At 41.8% G+C, this 16,654-nt stretch overlaps 1 protein-coding gene across 1 annotated transcript in view; it reads right to left on the minus strand.

The window, feature by feature from the left end:
- man2c1 (mannosidase, alpha, class 2C, member 1) overlaps window positions 1-15,695 on the minus strand; it is a 54,961-nt gene extending 39,266 nt beyond the window's left edge. The window contains exons 1-11 of the mRNA XM_063197394.1: window positions 15,519-15,695; window positions 15,077-15,202; window positions 14,694-14,817; window positions 14,063-14,133; window positions 10,848-11,025; window positions 10,001-10,190; window positions 8,941-9,047; window positions 4,916-5,026; window positions 3,415-3,507; window positions 1,391-1,507; window positions 1,108-1,203 (exon numbers count right to left, since the gene is read on the minus strand). Coding sequence (XP_063053464.1) covers window positions 1,108-1,203; window positions 1,391-1,507; window positions 3,415-3,507; window positions 4,916-5,026; window positions 8,941-9,047; window positions 10,001-10,190; window positions 10,848-11,025; window positions 14,063-14,133; window positions 14,694-14,817; window positions 15,077-15,202; window positions 15,519-15,619 — 1,314 coding nt within the window. The 5' untranslated portion in view covers window positions 15,620-15,695. The remainder of the gene's footprint in view (window positions 1-1,107; window positions 1,204-1,390; window positions 1,508-3,414; window positions 3,508-4,915; window positions 5,027-8,940; window positions 9,048-10,000; window positions 10,191-10,847; window positions 11,026-14,062; window positions 14,134-14,693; window positions 14,818-15,076; window positions 15,203-15,518) is intronic.
- Between the last annotated feature and the right edge of the window lie 959 nt (window positions 15,696-16,654).

Genomic DNA, 16,654 nt, shown 5'->3' on the forward strand with positions numbered 1-16,654 from the left:
TTACATTGCATTGCAGAGCTCAACAATAGGCTTCTAGAATGCTTGCTCGCACCTGCTCGTTAAGAATAGAATCTTGAGACAGTGGCAGTTAAGATGGAATCCTTCATTGGGAGCACCTGTTCTGATACTAACTGACAGTTAGTATTGAGCCTTTAACAGGGGAGAAAATGAGAATGAGTTTTTTGTCTTTACAACATCGTTGTAAAAAAACTAAAAGGAGTTGGCACGTGTCCTTTTCACAGATCGGAGTCATGCTTGTGATCTCTCTAACAGTCTTTGAATGAAGTTTATAGGTTAAATTTTTCAGGCACAAATGGACCTCCGTGTGGGACATGCGCTGATCTCTTGAAAAATGCCCTTTTCAAAAGACTGGGATTCTCCATAGAGCCAAGCCTGTTTTTTTTACAAACCTGCCATTTAAAAAGTATTGGGAGTTGGGAGATGAAACTTTCACAATTTGGAGACATCCCATAGAGCTCGCTAACAACGCGTCAACTAAACTTCTAGGTGAAAGTGTTGATGTTTTATGACCGAAAAAGCCTCCTACACTCTAATCTCTAGAGTGGCGGAACCTTGGTTCATGAAGGTTCCACCACTATTTTCAATGGGGACCCAGGCTTTAACAAAATCGCCAAAAACGGGAAAACGACAAGAGACACGGAGAAGCCTATAACGAGACGCGATCTCCAAGCCGAGCCGGTCGTTTTAGTGTTTGAACGGTGTCTCTATCTCGAAAGGCCTAGGAGGAGATCCATTTTCTATTTTTACTGTCCCTGTACAAGAGAACCAATAAACAGGACTTAGAGATTACTATAATCGGGCCTTGCTCTGCAAGAGCTCTGCTCTTGCTCCGCAAGCCCGCTTAAAAATACTGTGGAATCACCAGCTGGCTAGAGAGAGAAGGGACAAGAAGCAAGAGGAGGTGAGATTAGTGTAGTGTGTTGTAGTGACCATTAGGACTCTACAAGTTGGTTCTACAACACCATGTTGGACAGGCACGTGTGTAAAAATACGCTACAGTTTGCTTTTACGTGCGTGTGTGTGAATATATACATACAGTATCTCTATTGCACTACATGCACATCCCCGCCCTGACATGGTACTCACGTCCTCCACTTTACCCTTCATCTCGTAGGAGTTGCCCGGTGGGAAGTGGGTGAGGACCTGCGAGCCGTCTATACCCTCCCAGAAGAAGGTGTTGTGCTGGGGGGAACAAAACAACACAAGATAAATCAGTCATGGAAGTGTCAGATGGGAGAGAGAAAAAAAAGAATAAGAACAAGGGACAGGAGGGAGGGGAAATGGATACACACCAATTCCCATCTCATTTCTTTACTGATAAAGTAAATATATGTGCGATGTTTCGTGTAGGAGACGTGTCTCGTCTTACGGGGAAGGTGTTGACGAGGTTCCAGCTGAGCTTCTGGGTGAGGAAGCGCGTGATGCCACTGCCCTGCATTATCTGGGGGAGCTGCGCAGAGTAGCCAAAGGTGTCCGGCAGCCAGAACTACAGGGCAATACATTACAAGATATTAACAATACAGTATATTACATTACACTTAGATGACGCTTTAATCCAAAGTGACATACAATAAGTTATCATTTAATAAGGTACAGTATATCACGAAAGTGAATACACCCCTCACAGTTTTGCAGATTTTTGAGTATATCTTTTCATAGGAAAGCATTACAGAAATGTAACTTTGACACAATGATTAGTGATCTTTTAACAACATATTTAACCGCTTAAATTTCTTGTTCACTCAGAAAAAAACAAAATACAGCCATTAATGTTTGAACATGTACTCACAAAAGTGAGTACACCCTAGATTAAAATCCGGTAGAGAAGGGGCTGTGTTGGCTCGAATCGTCTCGAAATGAAACGAAATGAAAAGGGATGACAAGGGAGGTCATCAGTGTGCGTTTCAACCTTTCTTTGCATTGAACTTTTCCATTTTGAGTCTGCATCTGGCTTAAATAGATTGGTGTGAGATTTGAATGCAATCCTATGGAGAATATCATGATCTGCTTCAGTAGTCACAGTGCATCTTGACATGCATGTTTCTTTTAGGTGTATTTCAGATTGCCAATGTTGACAGCATTCATGCATCCCCAAACCATGTCAGTCCCACTACCATGCTTGGCTATTGAGAGGATACACCTTTTTTGTAAAACTCACTTGTTTACCACCACACATGCTTGACACCATCTAAAGCAAATTTGTTTATCTTGGTCTCAAGAGAGATGAACAGACCAAGGATATGGATCACTGGAACCATGTCGTGTGATCTGAAGAGACCAAGATAAAAAAAATATACTTTAGATGGTGTCAAGCATGTGTGGTGGTAAACAAGTGAGTTTAAAAAAAAGTGTATCCTATCAAAAGCCAAGCATGGTAGTGGGACTGACATGGTTTGGGGATGCATGAATGCTGTCAACATTGGTAATCTGAAATACACCTAAAAGAAACATGCATGTCAACATGCACTGTGACTACTGAAGCAGATCATGATATTCTCCATAGGATTGCATTCAAATCTCACACCAATCTATTTAAGCCCGATGCAGACTCAAAATGTAAAAGTTCAATGCAAAGAAAGGTTGAAACGCACACTGATGACCTCCCTTGTCATCCCTTTTCATTTCGTTTCATTTCGAGACGATTCGAGCCAACACAGCCCCTTCTCTACCGGATTTTAATCTGGGGTGTACTCACTTTTGTGAGTACATGTTCAAACATTAATGGCTGTATCTTGTTTTTTTCTGAGTGAAAAAGAAATTTAAGCGGTTAAATATGTTGTTAAAAGGTCACTAATCATTGTGTCAAAGTTACATTTCTGTAATGCTTTCCTATGAAAAGATATACTCAAAAATCTGCAAAACTGCGAGGGGTGTATTCACTTTCGTGATATACTGTACTTGCAGACAGACAAACAGGCAGACAGACAGACAGGCAGGCACTCAGTCAAGCAGAAATACACATTTTGAATTCTTTAATTCAGCCAACTTCTTATACAGTACATAGGCAGGACGATTTGCTAACACACACACACACACACACACACACACACACACACACACACACACACACACACACACACACACACACACACACACACACACACACACACACACACGTAGATGAGGCCCATATTCAACTTTGACAGACATTTTCACATACGTGTACGGTACGTAAAAAAACCACACACGTACGCACACGCAGACACACACATAGAAAGAGCAGCAGCCGTGGTCTGTCACTATTCCAGACATGATTCACCAGGCTTCAAACAACAATAACCAGCACTGGTAGTCTCTTTTAAGTTTCCTGCTGCCAGTAAAAGAGAAAGTATCTTGGTGAGTTTAAAGAGGTGGTGCGGTTGGAAATGCCCATATGTCCATAGCCTACTGTACCTCTTTGCAGTATTTCCCAAACTCGGCCTTAAAGAAGTTCTGACCTTCCAGGAACTGTCTGACCATAGATTCCCCAGATGGCAGGTTTCCATCCTGACACACACACACACACACACACACGCACGCACGCACGCACACAAAGAGGGGGAAAGACGTTCACAACAATACATTTTATAGGTGGTGACCAGTCAAAACCACGCCCAATTACAAGCCTTAGATACTTCAGTGCTGAGGGTCTGTTGTGTATATAAATATACATAATATGTATATAGAAAACACAGCCAAGAAAGTAACTCGTAAAACTTGACTCTGTTTGCATGGTGTTTTCCAAGGCCTTGTAAATGTGGCATTACGGAAAGAGGGGTTTGGGGTGTGTGTACAGGGTCGGGTTAAGATCGGCTCGGGCCTCTAGGCTATAGGTTGCTGTAGGCCCCCACCGAAGAGGAATTCTATGCCAAAATTAATGACTGCATTGTAATTCTAAGCCAGGCATTAAGGATAACATGTCTGGCAAACGAAAAGAAGAGGCGTATTAATTCAATTTATATGCAATTATATGCAATTCCACAGACAATTTCAATCAATACAGTGTTGCAATTCAGCAAAGAGTTTTTTTCGCCTGTTGCTAATTGGGGGCCGGTGTCCTGTCGATATGAGCTCCCTGTCGAGATGAGCTCCTTTTAGCTACTGAGCATGCGCACACATGCACACTTCCACGCAGCGATTTCGGCGGGTGATTGCCCATCGAGCTGAGCTACCTAACAGCTGATCTTAAACATGTGAAATATTAACTGCAACAACGCAACGCAACGCTATTATAAGTAATAGGTAGGTGTAAGGTTTGCAGAACAGGGAGATAGGCCTATCCGTGCCACATACACTGGTGAGAGAGCCAATAACCAACCCTATGATTCAAGAAAATCTGACCTAGGCCCAATTTCTCTCGTTCTGTGTAACTTCTCCTAACTTACCCATGTCATCTAAAAAAGACGACAGGATGTCTCTCTTTAAGAAAATGCAAGCAATTCCCCACACCCGACGTTTCATCAACGTGATGTAAGCCATAAGCCCCTTGTGTGTGCACAGGATATAAAGGAGGAAAAAAAGCTTTGAAAAAATATGAAATATCCGCACACCACAGAAGCTGCCTTTCTGTGATTTGGTGCCATTTCTCACTAAATAAATCACAGCATCTGTGGTGTGCGGATATTTCTTCTTTTTTGCAACTTTTTGCATTTACATGGATTACACAGCACATGCGATTTAAAGTTTTTAAAAATAAAAAATGAAACTGACTGTGGGTGCTAAACATAATACCGTAAACAAAGAGACTGAAAAAGAAGAAAAATGTCTGCACACTCACAGTATATCCTTTTTGTTCTTTCAATGGCCAAGCGTTCAGTCAAATGACCTTGGAAGGTTCTTTGACCGAAAGCTTGGCCATTAAAAGAACAAAGAGGATATGTGTGTGCAGACAATTTTCTTTCTTTTTTCCCCTTACCATCTCCACCCACGTGCCCCCCACGGGGATGAAGCGTCCCTGCTGAACATGCTGCTGGATCTCAGAGTACAGGCCTGGGTACCACTCCTTCACCCACTGGAACTCCTGGGCCTGCAATCACACACATAGCAACATAGTATACATACAGTACATACACACAACACACATACACACACTTACATTTTCATACAGTGAGTCCAAAAAGTATTTGATCCCTTGCTGATTTTGTTTGTTTGCCTACTAACAAAGACATGATCAGTCAATAAATGTTATGATAATATGTATTATAATATGGAGAGACAGAATATCAAGAAGAAAATCCAGAAATTAACTTAAGAGAATATATATTAATTTATTTCCATTTCATCGAGCAAAATAAGTATTTGATCCCCTGCCAACTGATTACAGTTCCGGGCCCACAGACCAGATGGGCACTTCCGATCAACTTGTCATCTGAATGAAAGACACCTGTACATACTAACATGCATAAAAGACACATTTAATCAGCAGAATCAGTACATAGTACGAGTGAATCAGTCACACTCCAACCTCACCATCATGGGAAAGACCAAAGAGCGGTCAAATGATATCAGGGACAAGATTTTAGACCTGAACAAAGATTAAATGGGCTGCAAAGCCACAAGAAAGAGACTGGGTATTAATGACCCAGCTGTTGATGCATTTCTTCCAAAATGTGAGGAATACGAAATGACTATCCATCAGCCTGTCTGGGGTTCTATACAAGATTCGACCTTTTGTAGGGATTTGATAACCATGAGAACAGAAAGAAAGCACCCTAGACCTGTACGGGATGAACTAGGCAATGATATCAAAGCTACTGGGACCAAAATCACTGAGAAAACTGAACTTAATGCCACAGAGGTTTAAAATCCTGTAGTGCACACATGGTACCTCTACTTCAGAAGGAACCTGTGCAGTCCCACCTGAGGTTTGCCAACGGACATCAGGCTGGTTTAGGATATGATAAGGAGGTGCTGTAGTCAGATGAAACCAAAATCAAGCTGTTTGGCATTAACACAATTCAATGTGTTTTGAGAAAGAGTACTACTGCCTATGATCCCAAGAACACCCTCCTCACCATCATGCATGAAAGTGGTATCATTATGGTTTGAGGGTGTTTGTCTGGCCAAGGCACAGGATAACTTCACATCGTCAACGAATGGATGGAGGGAGACATGTCATGTGCAATCCTGAGTGCAAACGTCCTTCCCTCCACCACTACACTGAAGGGTGGGCCATTTTTGGATCTCCTAACATGACAATAATACACAACATATAGTCAAAGCAACGAAGGAGTGGCTCAATAAGAAGCATATTAAAGTCGTGAAGTGGCCTAGACAGTCTCCAAATATTAACCCTATATTAATTCTATGGAGAGAACTGAACCTCCCATTTGCCAAGCTACAGCCACAAACTATTAATGTTTTGGAGATAATCTGCAAAGAAAAATGGGCAAAAATATTTTCTACTATATGCACAAACATTGTCATCAACTAAAAGAAGCATCTGACCTCAGTGCTAGACAACTAGGGCTTTGCCACAAAGCCCTTGGTAACACTTTATTTTAGGGATACATCTATTAGCACTAATACATACAATATTAATGCCTGTGTAAGTAACTTGTAAGACATGTACTAAGCAAAATAAGACAGTTGTTAAGCATGTATTCACAAATGTCTTGTTCACGCCCAATTAGGGATTTATTACTAATATAACCTTAGTACGGACCAGTAAGCCTATATTTCTATTTATTAGTAAGTAGTAAGTGGCAGAATACAATGTGTATAAGCTCCCGACACACTGTGTGAACAAACCCTGAACAGCGTGAAAACAGATGCGGAATAAGGGTCCCTATTCTAAAGTGATGCATTGGTCAGCCCAGATGGCTCAGGGCCTCCGCACTACCAAAGTCCCCCTCGTTACCTAGGGCCCCCACACCATCCAGGCCCGCACTACCTGGCCCCCTGATCTACAAAGTGTAAGGGTAAATTAAATGATTAACCTCAACCCAGCTAAATTGGCCAGTTTTGTCTTCTACATAACAATGTACAGGAGGTAACAGGAGCCTTTATATAGCAAGGATTGAACGTACACTTGTCAATGGCGGTGGGTTGGTGAGATGTAATTTTTTTTTTTATGTACCACTGAGTTTTAATTGTAAAAACCCCCAAAATAAATGCAGAACATTAGAATAATAGTTTTGAAGCAAAACTAATCTATCATTTTGTGATAATTAAGTTAATGTTAAGTTAAACATTAGCTTCAAGAAGTGCAGTGCATGATGGGTACGCAATCTAGGCCAACAGACAACCTAGCCAGCTCTGAGCCTACGTTCTTAGCTCCTCCCCTCACTCGTGAAATTTAGATGCTATCCAAACAATTTGCCATGTACGTAACAACAGAAATATTATCATTGCTGCATTGGCCATGCATTGCATTTCTGACTAAGGCCGTACCCATCATGCACTGCACTTCTTGGAGATAAGTTTCTCAAACCTTAACTTATTTATCACAAAGGAATAGCTTAGTTTCGCTTCCAAACTATTACTCATCGTTATATTCTGCATTTATTGTAGGGTTTTTACAATTAAAACTAATTGGTGTATGAAAAAATGACATCTCACCACCCACCGTCACTGAGAAGTTTACGTCCAATCCTTGCTATATAATGCTTCCAATTACTCTGTTAAATATTGAGTAGAATAAGGGACATCTACATGTCTAATGACACTTGTGCAGATTTAGAAATGTTCTTACACTTTGCTTCCCGGGGGGGGGAATAGGGACCCTTATTCCACATCTGTTTTGACACTGTTCAGGGTTTGTTCACACAGTGTACCAGGAGCTTATACACATTGTATTCTGGCCCTTACTGCTTACTCATAAATAGAAATCTAGGTCTACTAGGTCCTTACTAAGGTTATATTGGTAATACATCCCTTATTGTGCATGAACAAGACATTTGCGAATAAATGTCTAACAACTGTCTTATTTTGCTTAGTACATGCCTTACAAGTTACTTACTAAGGCATTAATATTGTATGTATTAGTGCTAATAGATGTATCCCTAAAATAAAGTGTTACCAAACACTTTATCTTCTTTAGCTGGAGGGGTCAAATACTTATTTGCCTAAATTAAATACAAATACATTAAAATATATTATTTTATGTTATTTTCTGGAATTTCTTTTTGCTACTCTGTCTCTCCATGTTTGAATACATATTATCATAAATTTATAGACTGATCATGTCTTTATTAGTGGGCAAACGGGCAAAATCAGCAAGGGATCAAATACATATTGGACTCACTGTACATCTAAAATGTACTCTTTTACACTTATTCAGTTTGCACGCACACACACACAGACTCACTCACACACTTACATTTTCATACATTAAAAATGTGTTCTTTTACGCTTATTCACCTTGCACACACACGCGCGCACACACACACACACACACACACACACACACACACACACACACACACACACACACACACACACACACACACACACACACACACACACACACACACACACACACACACACACACACACACACACACACAGGAACAATTGAAGGACAGCACACGCAGCACACGCATTTTTGTTAGCCAAGGTGGGTGGGAGGTTAGCTGGTACAGGGATTTAGCTGGTATTAAACAAACGGCTATTTTGTGCAAGTTTCTATGAAATATGATATGAAAACTCTGGATGGAAAACTCTGTGATGGATGTCCATCACACATGCTGAAAGCACCATCTCTAGAGGTCATCCAAAACTGATAGAACCGTGGTTATATACTGTTCATAACTTTTGTTTCAGACCAAAAAAATCACAACGTTTTTATAGTCAAGGTGGTAGGTGTTTGTTGCCCAGGTGGCCACCTGGTTGAAGGTGAAGATCCCAGGAAAAGGTGCAGGACAGGTGGCCACCTGAACACTTCTTAAGTGCTGAGGAAAACCCTGCACGCTGAAACCTTTAGTGTGCCGAGTCCTGTACCTGTGAGCAGGTGAAGATGAAGTCTGGGTTTTTCTCCATGAGGCGGATGACCGTGACCCAGCTGCGGCCGCACTTCCTGATAGTCTCCTCATAGGGCCACAGCCACGCTGCACACACAGGGGACAGAAGATGTTTTTTAATATTTATAGAATATGTAGTGATATTTAGATCACAGATCTGTATAAATGACTACGTATATACAAATCTATGATTTAGATGCTCTCCTCATAGGCTCACAGCCACACTGCAGAGAAGGGACAGAGGAACCATGAACAGTCACAGGACAGCTCAGTAGAGATGACATAGAAATGTACAGTGTATAGAACATGTACAGTACAAGTACATGCACAGAGAAATATTTCAGATATTTTGTAGAATATACGCATAGTGGTATTTTGATGCTCAACTCGCAGGACCACAGCCACGCTGCGGCCACAGGGGATAGAGGAATCATGGACAGGACACCTCAGTGCTGCAGAGAGCTGTCATATCTCAGGCACATCCAATTTATTTTAGCTGGGTGCACAGTAAAAACGTCAAGTGCAGAAGGGCTGAGCGATGGACGACAGTAGAGACGGCGATGGACGACAGTAGAGATTACCGGTATATAAAAATGTATAGAGTATGTGTATATTAACGATATTTGTAAAATATGTAGTGATATTTAAATGCTCTCCGTACAGGTTCGCAATCTGCATAGACCAGAGAGGGGACAGAAGCATGGACAGCTCTGTATAGAAAAGCACTGTATACAGTGTCCCCTACAGTGATATTTTGATGTTCTCCTTTAATAGGGCCATAGCTGCGCATCAGACTTTTGTCTGTATATTTCTGAGTGCGAATTTGTGTATGCCAGCAATAACCTAAGTGTGCTGTGTGTATTTGTATGTGTGTGTGCTCATGCATACTGAGTGTGTCTGTGTCTGTGTCTGTGTCTGTGTGTATGTGTATGTGTATGTGTATGTGTATGTGTATGTGTATGTGTATGTGTATGTGTATGTGTATGTGTATGTGTATGTGTATGTGTATGTGTATGTGTGTGAATCCTGGTCTTGGTCACCTGAGTCTATGTGGCAGTGGCCCATGGCATGGACAACATGCTGGCTCTCGCCATTCTTCTGCTTGAAGAATTTCTGAGCCAGGCTTCGGGCTGCAGGGAAAGAGCTGGGATTGGCCGGATCACACAGATTCACCATTTCATTGGCTGTGAACAACGCCTGGAAACCTCGCTGCTCTCCCTCACCTAGCAACTGAAGACACCAGAGCACATCATAGAACAAATCAGCACAAAACCCTCCCTTGAGTTTTCATAAGTACTAAAAGTAATTTCTCCATTACATTACATTACACATAAACACACTTTTATGCAAAGAAACTAACAAAAGAACTACAAATGTGCAGAGAAATACAGTTAACTGTATTCACATATGAAAAGAAGAATATTCACAAGCTCCTTAAAGGTTGAGGGGGATGGTTCTACTTTTGTATCAGCTGAGTAGTGGTCACCAGTATCAACCTTTAAGAAGCTTATCAACCCTCTTCTGTCTCCAAACCTCCATAAACGATATTACATTGAACCGAGAAGTAAGAAGGCCGTATCGTGACACGCCCTTTCAAATTTCTGTTACCCTTCAGTCCAGAGAACAACCCCGTGATATGATGTGATCGTGTTAAAAAATATTTGTATTCTCTTGTAGTCTATGCTACCTATAAGCTATCATAGTTTTTATGTATAAAATATAAATTATTTTATAATGTTCGCAAATGTGAAAAAAAAAAAATCAATTTATTTATTTTAAATTATACATTTACAAAATCGTGGGGTGTATAAAACCATAGGTCAAAAATTGTGATGCGAGCCGAATAGTGAGTTGAGTGTATCATTACAGCCCTACTCCCTACCGTACCTTCACGATGTCCACAAGCATCTCGAAGTCCGTCAGGAGCTCTCTGACGTCACGGTTGAACACCACAAGCTCCGCCTTCTGAACAGAAAACTTCTTGTCAGGGTCCGGGGCCGCGATCATGGAGCCCTGGCCTGCCCCAAACAGCCCATTACAGCCCAGCTCCACATACAGATCCCAGCTGTACCAGGAGACATATGTAGAATATTGTTAGAATTATCTGGGATCATCATTGATCGATTAGTTTGGCCTAGGGGAGTGCATCAGTATTTGATACTATATGTCGGGTCTGCTCTTCAGTACAGTATATGAGTGGCGGTATAAAAGGTCTCATACAACGTGCTAGAGTGAGGGGTCCGCACGCTTAAAATCCTCTTCTCTTTGTATTTTTATTCCATGACAGGATAGGATGACGTTTCGACTGTGGTCTTCATCAGATTACGATTTTAAGTGAGCGGACTCCTCAATCCAAAATTCAGCCTTTGTCCTGCACCTTTTCCTGTGATGAGCACAGTCAGGTTTAGCCAGTGCAGCATTCATGCATTACACATGATGAGTAATAACAGCTTCATTAAAGGGACACTCCACCCATTTTGCATTAGGCTTTCCATTGCTAGACACCCAGTCATACTTTTGAATGGTCTTGCAAAAATCTCTCAATTCCCCCTGAGATAGGAGAAACCCGCATTCATCTCTTAACACTTCCTATGTCAATGATGTAAAAATGGTCATTTTGCATCATCGACATAGGAAGTGTAAGAGAGGTGGATTTCTGTTGAGACTACAATCCTTTTTCCCACCTTTTCAACCCCGCCCATAGGGGGTTGGACCTAATGCTCTAACAAACCTATCACAGATCAGTGTCCCAGTGCTTTTGAAATCACTGGCATTGAGGCTCCGGTAAGCAGTGTTGCCAGATTGGGCTGTTTCCCACCCAATTGGGCTGCTTGAGATAGCCGTCTGCGGGTAAAAATGGCATTTTACAGGAAAACTCGCCCAATCTTTCCCATCGACATCAATAGAATTGGGCAGGATTTAGTGCTTCCAGGTGGGTTTTGAGCATTTTTTGGGCTGGAAATCATCAGCCTCATCTGGCAGCACTGCCAGTAAGTCACTGGCATAGAGGGAAAGGAGAAGCTGGACCACACTGCAGCTTAGTTTTCAAGACTTTATTTTTTGCACACACCCGACCAACGTTTCGGTGTTGCTACACCTTCTTCAGAGTCAAATGATAGCAAGAGAGAGACACACATTTCAAGACTTGATATTCACAGGTGATCCCACTTGGTTTGGCTAAATTGGTCTCATCTCATTGCAGGTAATTGACCCCACCCCCCAACACCAGGACAAGATTGCAGACAATTAGACAGAGAGGCTTCGTAGAAAGGCATTTTGGATTCATACTCTAAATTCAGTGGAGCCTCAGGGCATAAATGAGGAACACAATATGTCTTGCTCTCTGTAACAAATTGTTCCAGCATCGCGGCTGTGGTCTTGTAATAATTGTAGCTGTGGTTTTATTGACAATGTTCTTTGTGTATTGTTTTTTTTCACTTTTTTATTTTGTTTTGGGAAGTTGGCAAGCTGTCTAATTGTCTACAATTTTGTCCTGGTGTTGGGGGGTGGGGTCAATTACCTGCAATGAGATCAGACCAATTTAGCCAAACCAAGTAGGATCACCTGTGAATGTCAAGTCTTGAAATGTGTGTCTCTCTCTTGCTATCATTTGACTCTGAAGAAGGTGTAGGAACACAGAAACGTTGGTCGCTTGTGTGCACAAAATAAAGTCTTGAAAACTAAGCTGCAGTGTGCTCCAGCTTCTCCTTTCCAGTGATGTCTGTCCCACTGTGATGCACCTGCAAGCAGGGTTGCCAGATGAGAATGATGATTTCCAGCCCAAAAAATGCTCAAAACCAGCCTAGAAGCTCAAAATCCCGCCCAATTCTATTGATTTCTATGGCTAAAATTGGGCGGGTTTTTCTGCTAAATGCCATTTTTACCCGTACACGACCATCCTAAGCAGCCCAATTGCGCGGGAAACAGCCCAATCTGGCAACACTGCCTGCAAGCTGAGGGAGGGATGATGCATAGAGTCCCAAATAACTGGGTGTGGCCTGTGGAACTTGAGCATCGCAGTGCATTATGGGGATTGTTGTCACAAATCCACAAGCACTAAAAAGTCATTTTCTGCCTTTTCTTGGCCAAGAAGGCACCAAATTAGAAATGTATGTTACTATTCTACTATAAATATGACCCACTTTCAGTAACATATTCATGTCTCCACCGGTGGAATGCCCCTTTAAATCATATTGGCCTCTGCCTCTGACTGGTCCCAAAGCCCACACTGCAAGCCGGTCAAGAAGACCTGCAACATCTTAACTCTTCAGTTCAGTTCAGTTCAGTGTGTGCAACATTTCAATTGTTGTTTTTTATCTGGTACTGTTGTGAAACATGTAAGGGATAATGTATTGTCCACACTTTCCCGACAGGACGAACGCACTTATTAGTGCTGGACTTATTAGTGACAAGACAGTTTGAGAGAGAGAGAGAGAGAGGAAACGTCTGGGAGAGAGAGATGGGGAAGGGTTGGCAAAGGACCCGGGCCGGAATCGAACCCAGGTCTGCCGCGCAGCAGGTGAGTGCCCTACCGTTAAGCCACGGTAGGGCCACAAATAATTAACAATAGTTTAGGACTTTGGGCTATGATAACAGGTTTATTGCCATTTCATAGCTTATGCCAAAAAAAAGGTTTGTGGAACGCTCACAACATTGTAGAGGGCCGTATAATAATTAGTAATATTCAATATCAGAAAAAAAGTTCTGTTACATTACAGTGCATGCAGGGCAGGTGTAGGAAAGGTAGGCAAATGTAAATATGATGTTTAGTGAATGCATGAGATGGATGGATGAATAAACATTCATTTTAAATGATGACTGATAGATTTTAAGGGTGAATGATTGGATTGAATGAGTGAATAGGCTGTTTTAATGTTAACAATGTTTTATTGTTATTGCTGTTATTGTTTTAAAAGCCCTTCTAGGGACGAGCATTGGAACCTAGCTTCTTGCTATAAATGCTATGATGCTTGCTGTTTGGCTGTTATGCAACCTACATGCTATGTATCTGTCCCTAACAAATAAACAAATCTAACCAACTAACTAACTAACTTTTTAGCTCGCTCATAAAGGCCATGTAGGCTATGTGCAGTATTACCAACCTATGGGGTTCCCCATCTTGCAGGCAGTCAGTCAGGATGTAGGACGTTTTCTCACCCTCTTTGGTCAGGCCCTGCCAGAAGAGTACAACAGACCAAACGTCACCGCTCCCCACAATACCAAATCATATGCACAGTGTTCAAGTACACAATGCACACAATTGCCCAATGTAACGTAGGGCAACTAGCAGAGTGTGGTGAGGAGAGTTAGTAAACCTCCCTCCCGAAGCCTCAGTAGCCTATTAGTAGTGCTGAGCTGTAGGGTCAAAGACGTCCAAAAAGGAACTGTCATTCAGTGTAACGGATACCTTCTGCTGACAGTAACTGTAAAAAAACATGATTTTTAAATTGTTTCAAGTGAATGGATGACAGCCGAGGCTTTCATGAATTCACTGGAAAAAAATAAAATCAAAAAAGAGTCATGTTTCTTACAGTTACAGTCAGCAGAAGGTATCCGTTACACTGAATGACAATTCCTTTTTGGACGTCTTTGACCCTGTAGCACTGGTCCTTTAGCTCGTATGGTGATGTGCCTCCCATGACCGAACTGAAGCATTGACTGGATGTGGCGGGTTCGAGCCCCCAGTGACCAACAAGCAGAAACACCTCAGTCACACCAGCACTATGTGTTCACCTGAACGGGCTGTCCATCCTTCCAGACCATGCCCTCTCCATCACTCTCCCATCTCAAGTGCACCTCCTTGCCCCTCCACTTCTCTGGGATGGTAAGAGACAGCTTGAACCAACATGTCCACCACCTGTCAAAAAGGGACACAGCCAGGTGAGTACTCAACACGGCCCCTGTTATAAATTAGCTGTTAGCTGGCTATTACTAAAGGCCCTGTGCACTGAATATCATTTTTTCAGTGACTATACAACGTTCCACTGTGTTGAGGGGCTAGTAAAGAGAGAACAGAGACAACACACACACACACACACACACACACACACACACACACACACACACACACACACACACACACACACACACACACACACACACACACACACACTTACGTTGGCCCAAAGTTGTCTCCAACATTATACGGCTGAAAGTTTTTTGTGACTGCCTCTGAGAAGGGGATGCGCTTTTCACTCAGGTAGGAAGAGAGTGACTTCAGTGGACAGGTATCTCCGTACAGCCTGAAGAGCAGACAGGTGCAGTTAGGCTGGTGTTATCACGAGAGGTTGGGGGAACTTGACAGGCAAGACAAGAGAACAACGTTACCTGCAACATAACCACTAGAACATCTATGCAGAGCACAACAAAGAATACACTACGCCGGTGTTCTTAGAGGAAGACAACGACCAGGGGGGGAAAAACAGTGCACCAAGCTTGCCAGCCCAAATGTTAGGAAGTTAGGAACTGCAGTGGCTTCTGGTAGGGTGACTTAATAAAAGCAACGAAGTCAGTGATAATGCCTTACAACAGTGTTACAACGTAATGACATTACATTACCTTCCTCTGAGATTGCAGTCCGTGAAATAAATGTCAGATATGAACTTTTCTGCACGCTCCAAAAGCGTCCTCCTGTTCTTCAGCACGGGTTGGTGATACATGTTGAAGAACCATGCAAAACAAAATGCTCGACAAGTTTACGAATGAATGGATCAGATGAAAACAATCAGAGTTCAAAGTGCCCCTGCACCCGGAAGTAAAATAACCAAATGTTTTGCGCCTAAGTAATCCACAGGTGTCGCTGTTGTACAGTTTAATATATATTTTTAAATTAAACTCAGGGCAGACAGTAGGCCTTTACATAGGTAGTTTTATTTTGTTTATTTTGTAACATTGTTAAAAAGATTGTTTCTGGTAGCCCATATAATATAATTTTATGTTGGAAAATGTCCATGTGTCATATTCTTTGTAAATGAGAGAGTGCGTAGCTTATTTCAAGGAGACGATAGATAAATGAGATGTTTTAGCTCCAAAAATGATTGTCCGGAGCCCAGCCAAATTTGCAGAGATAGCAAACTGTGCATTCAACATAGGAAAGTATAGGTTTTGCTGCATGCAACAAGACGCAACCCTGTATTCAAACTAAGTTCAAATTACATCCTATAGAATTCCTCTGTGGCACTGCACCGTGTGAACCAGTGTTATATTTAAGGCCCTTTGCCTATAGCCCAGCAGGGATGGCAGACGTAGTCTACTGCAAGAGATATTTGCATCATCTCAACACATGCTGTATACATTAATAGTGTATAGCAACACTACAGCATGGTATACATAGAGTAGTATGCAGCATCTCACTTGCACCCTATTTGTGTAGCATATATTTGCAAGATATTTTAATCCAAAAAGTCAAAGAATGCGCGCACATCAGTGGCACAGGTGCTGGACCAAACATAAGATGACTGAAAAGAAAATAAAGGTCTGCAACACTGTTTGATGCTCCCAAAGATGTAATACCATTAAATCTTTGAGAGCAGTGTTGCGGACCTTTATTTTCTTTTAAGATATTTTAATCAACATTTATTTTCATTGGATTTCTAAGCCTATGGGTTGTGCACTATTGCAAATGTTGCTGTTGTTGTTGTTGTTGTTGTTGTTGTTGTTGTTGTTGTTGTTGTTGTTGAGATAATGTTGTCCTT

Source organism: Engraulis encrasicolus, chromosome 4 (assembly GCF_034702125.1).
Source record: "Engraulis encrasicolus isolate BLACKSEA-1 chromosome 4, IST_EnEncr_1.0, whole genome shotgun sequence".
Lineage (NCBI taxonomy): Eukaryota > Metazoa > Chordata > Actinopteri > Clupeiformes > Engraulidae > Engraulis > Engraulis encrasicolus.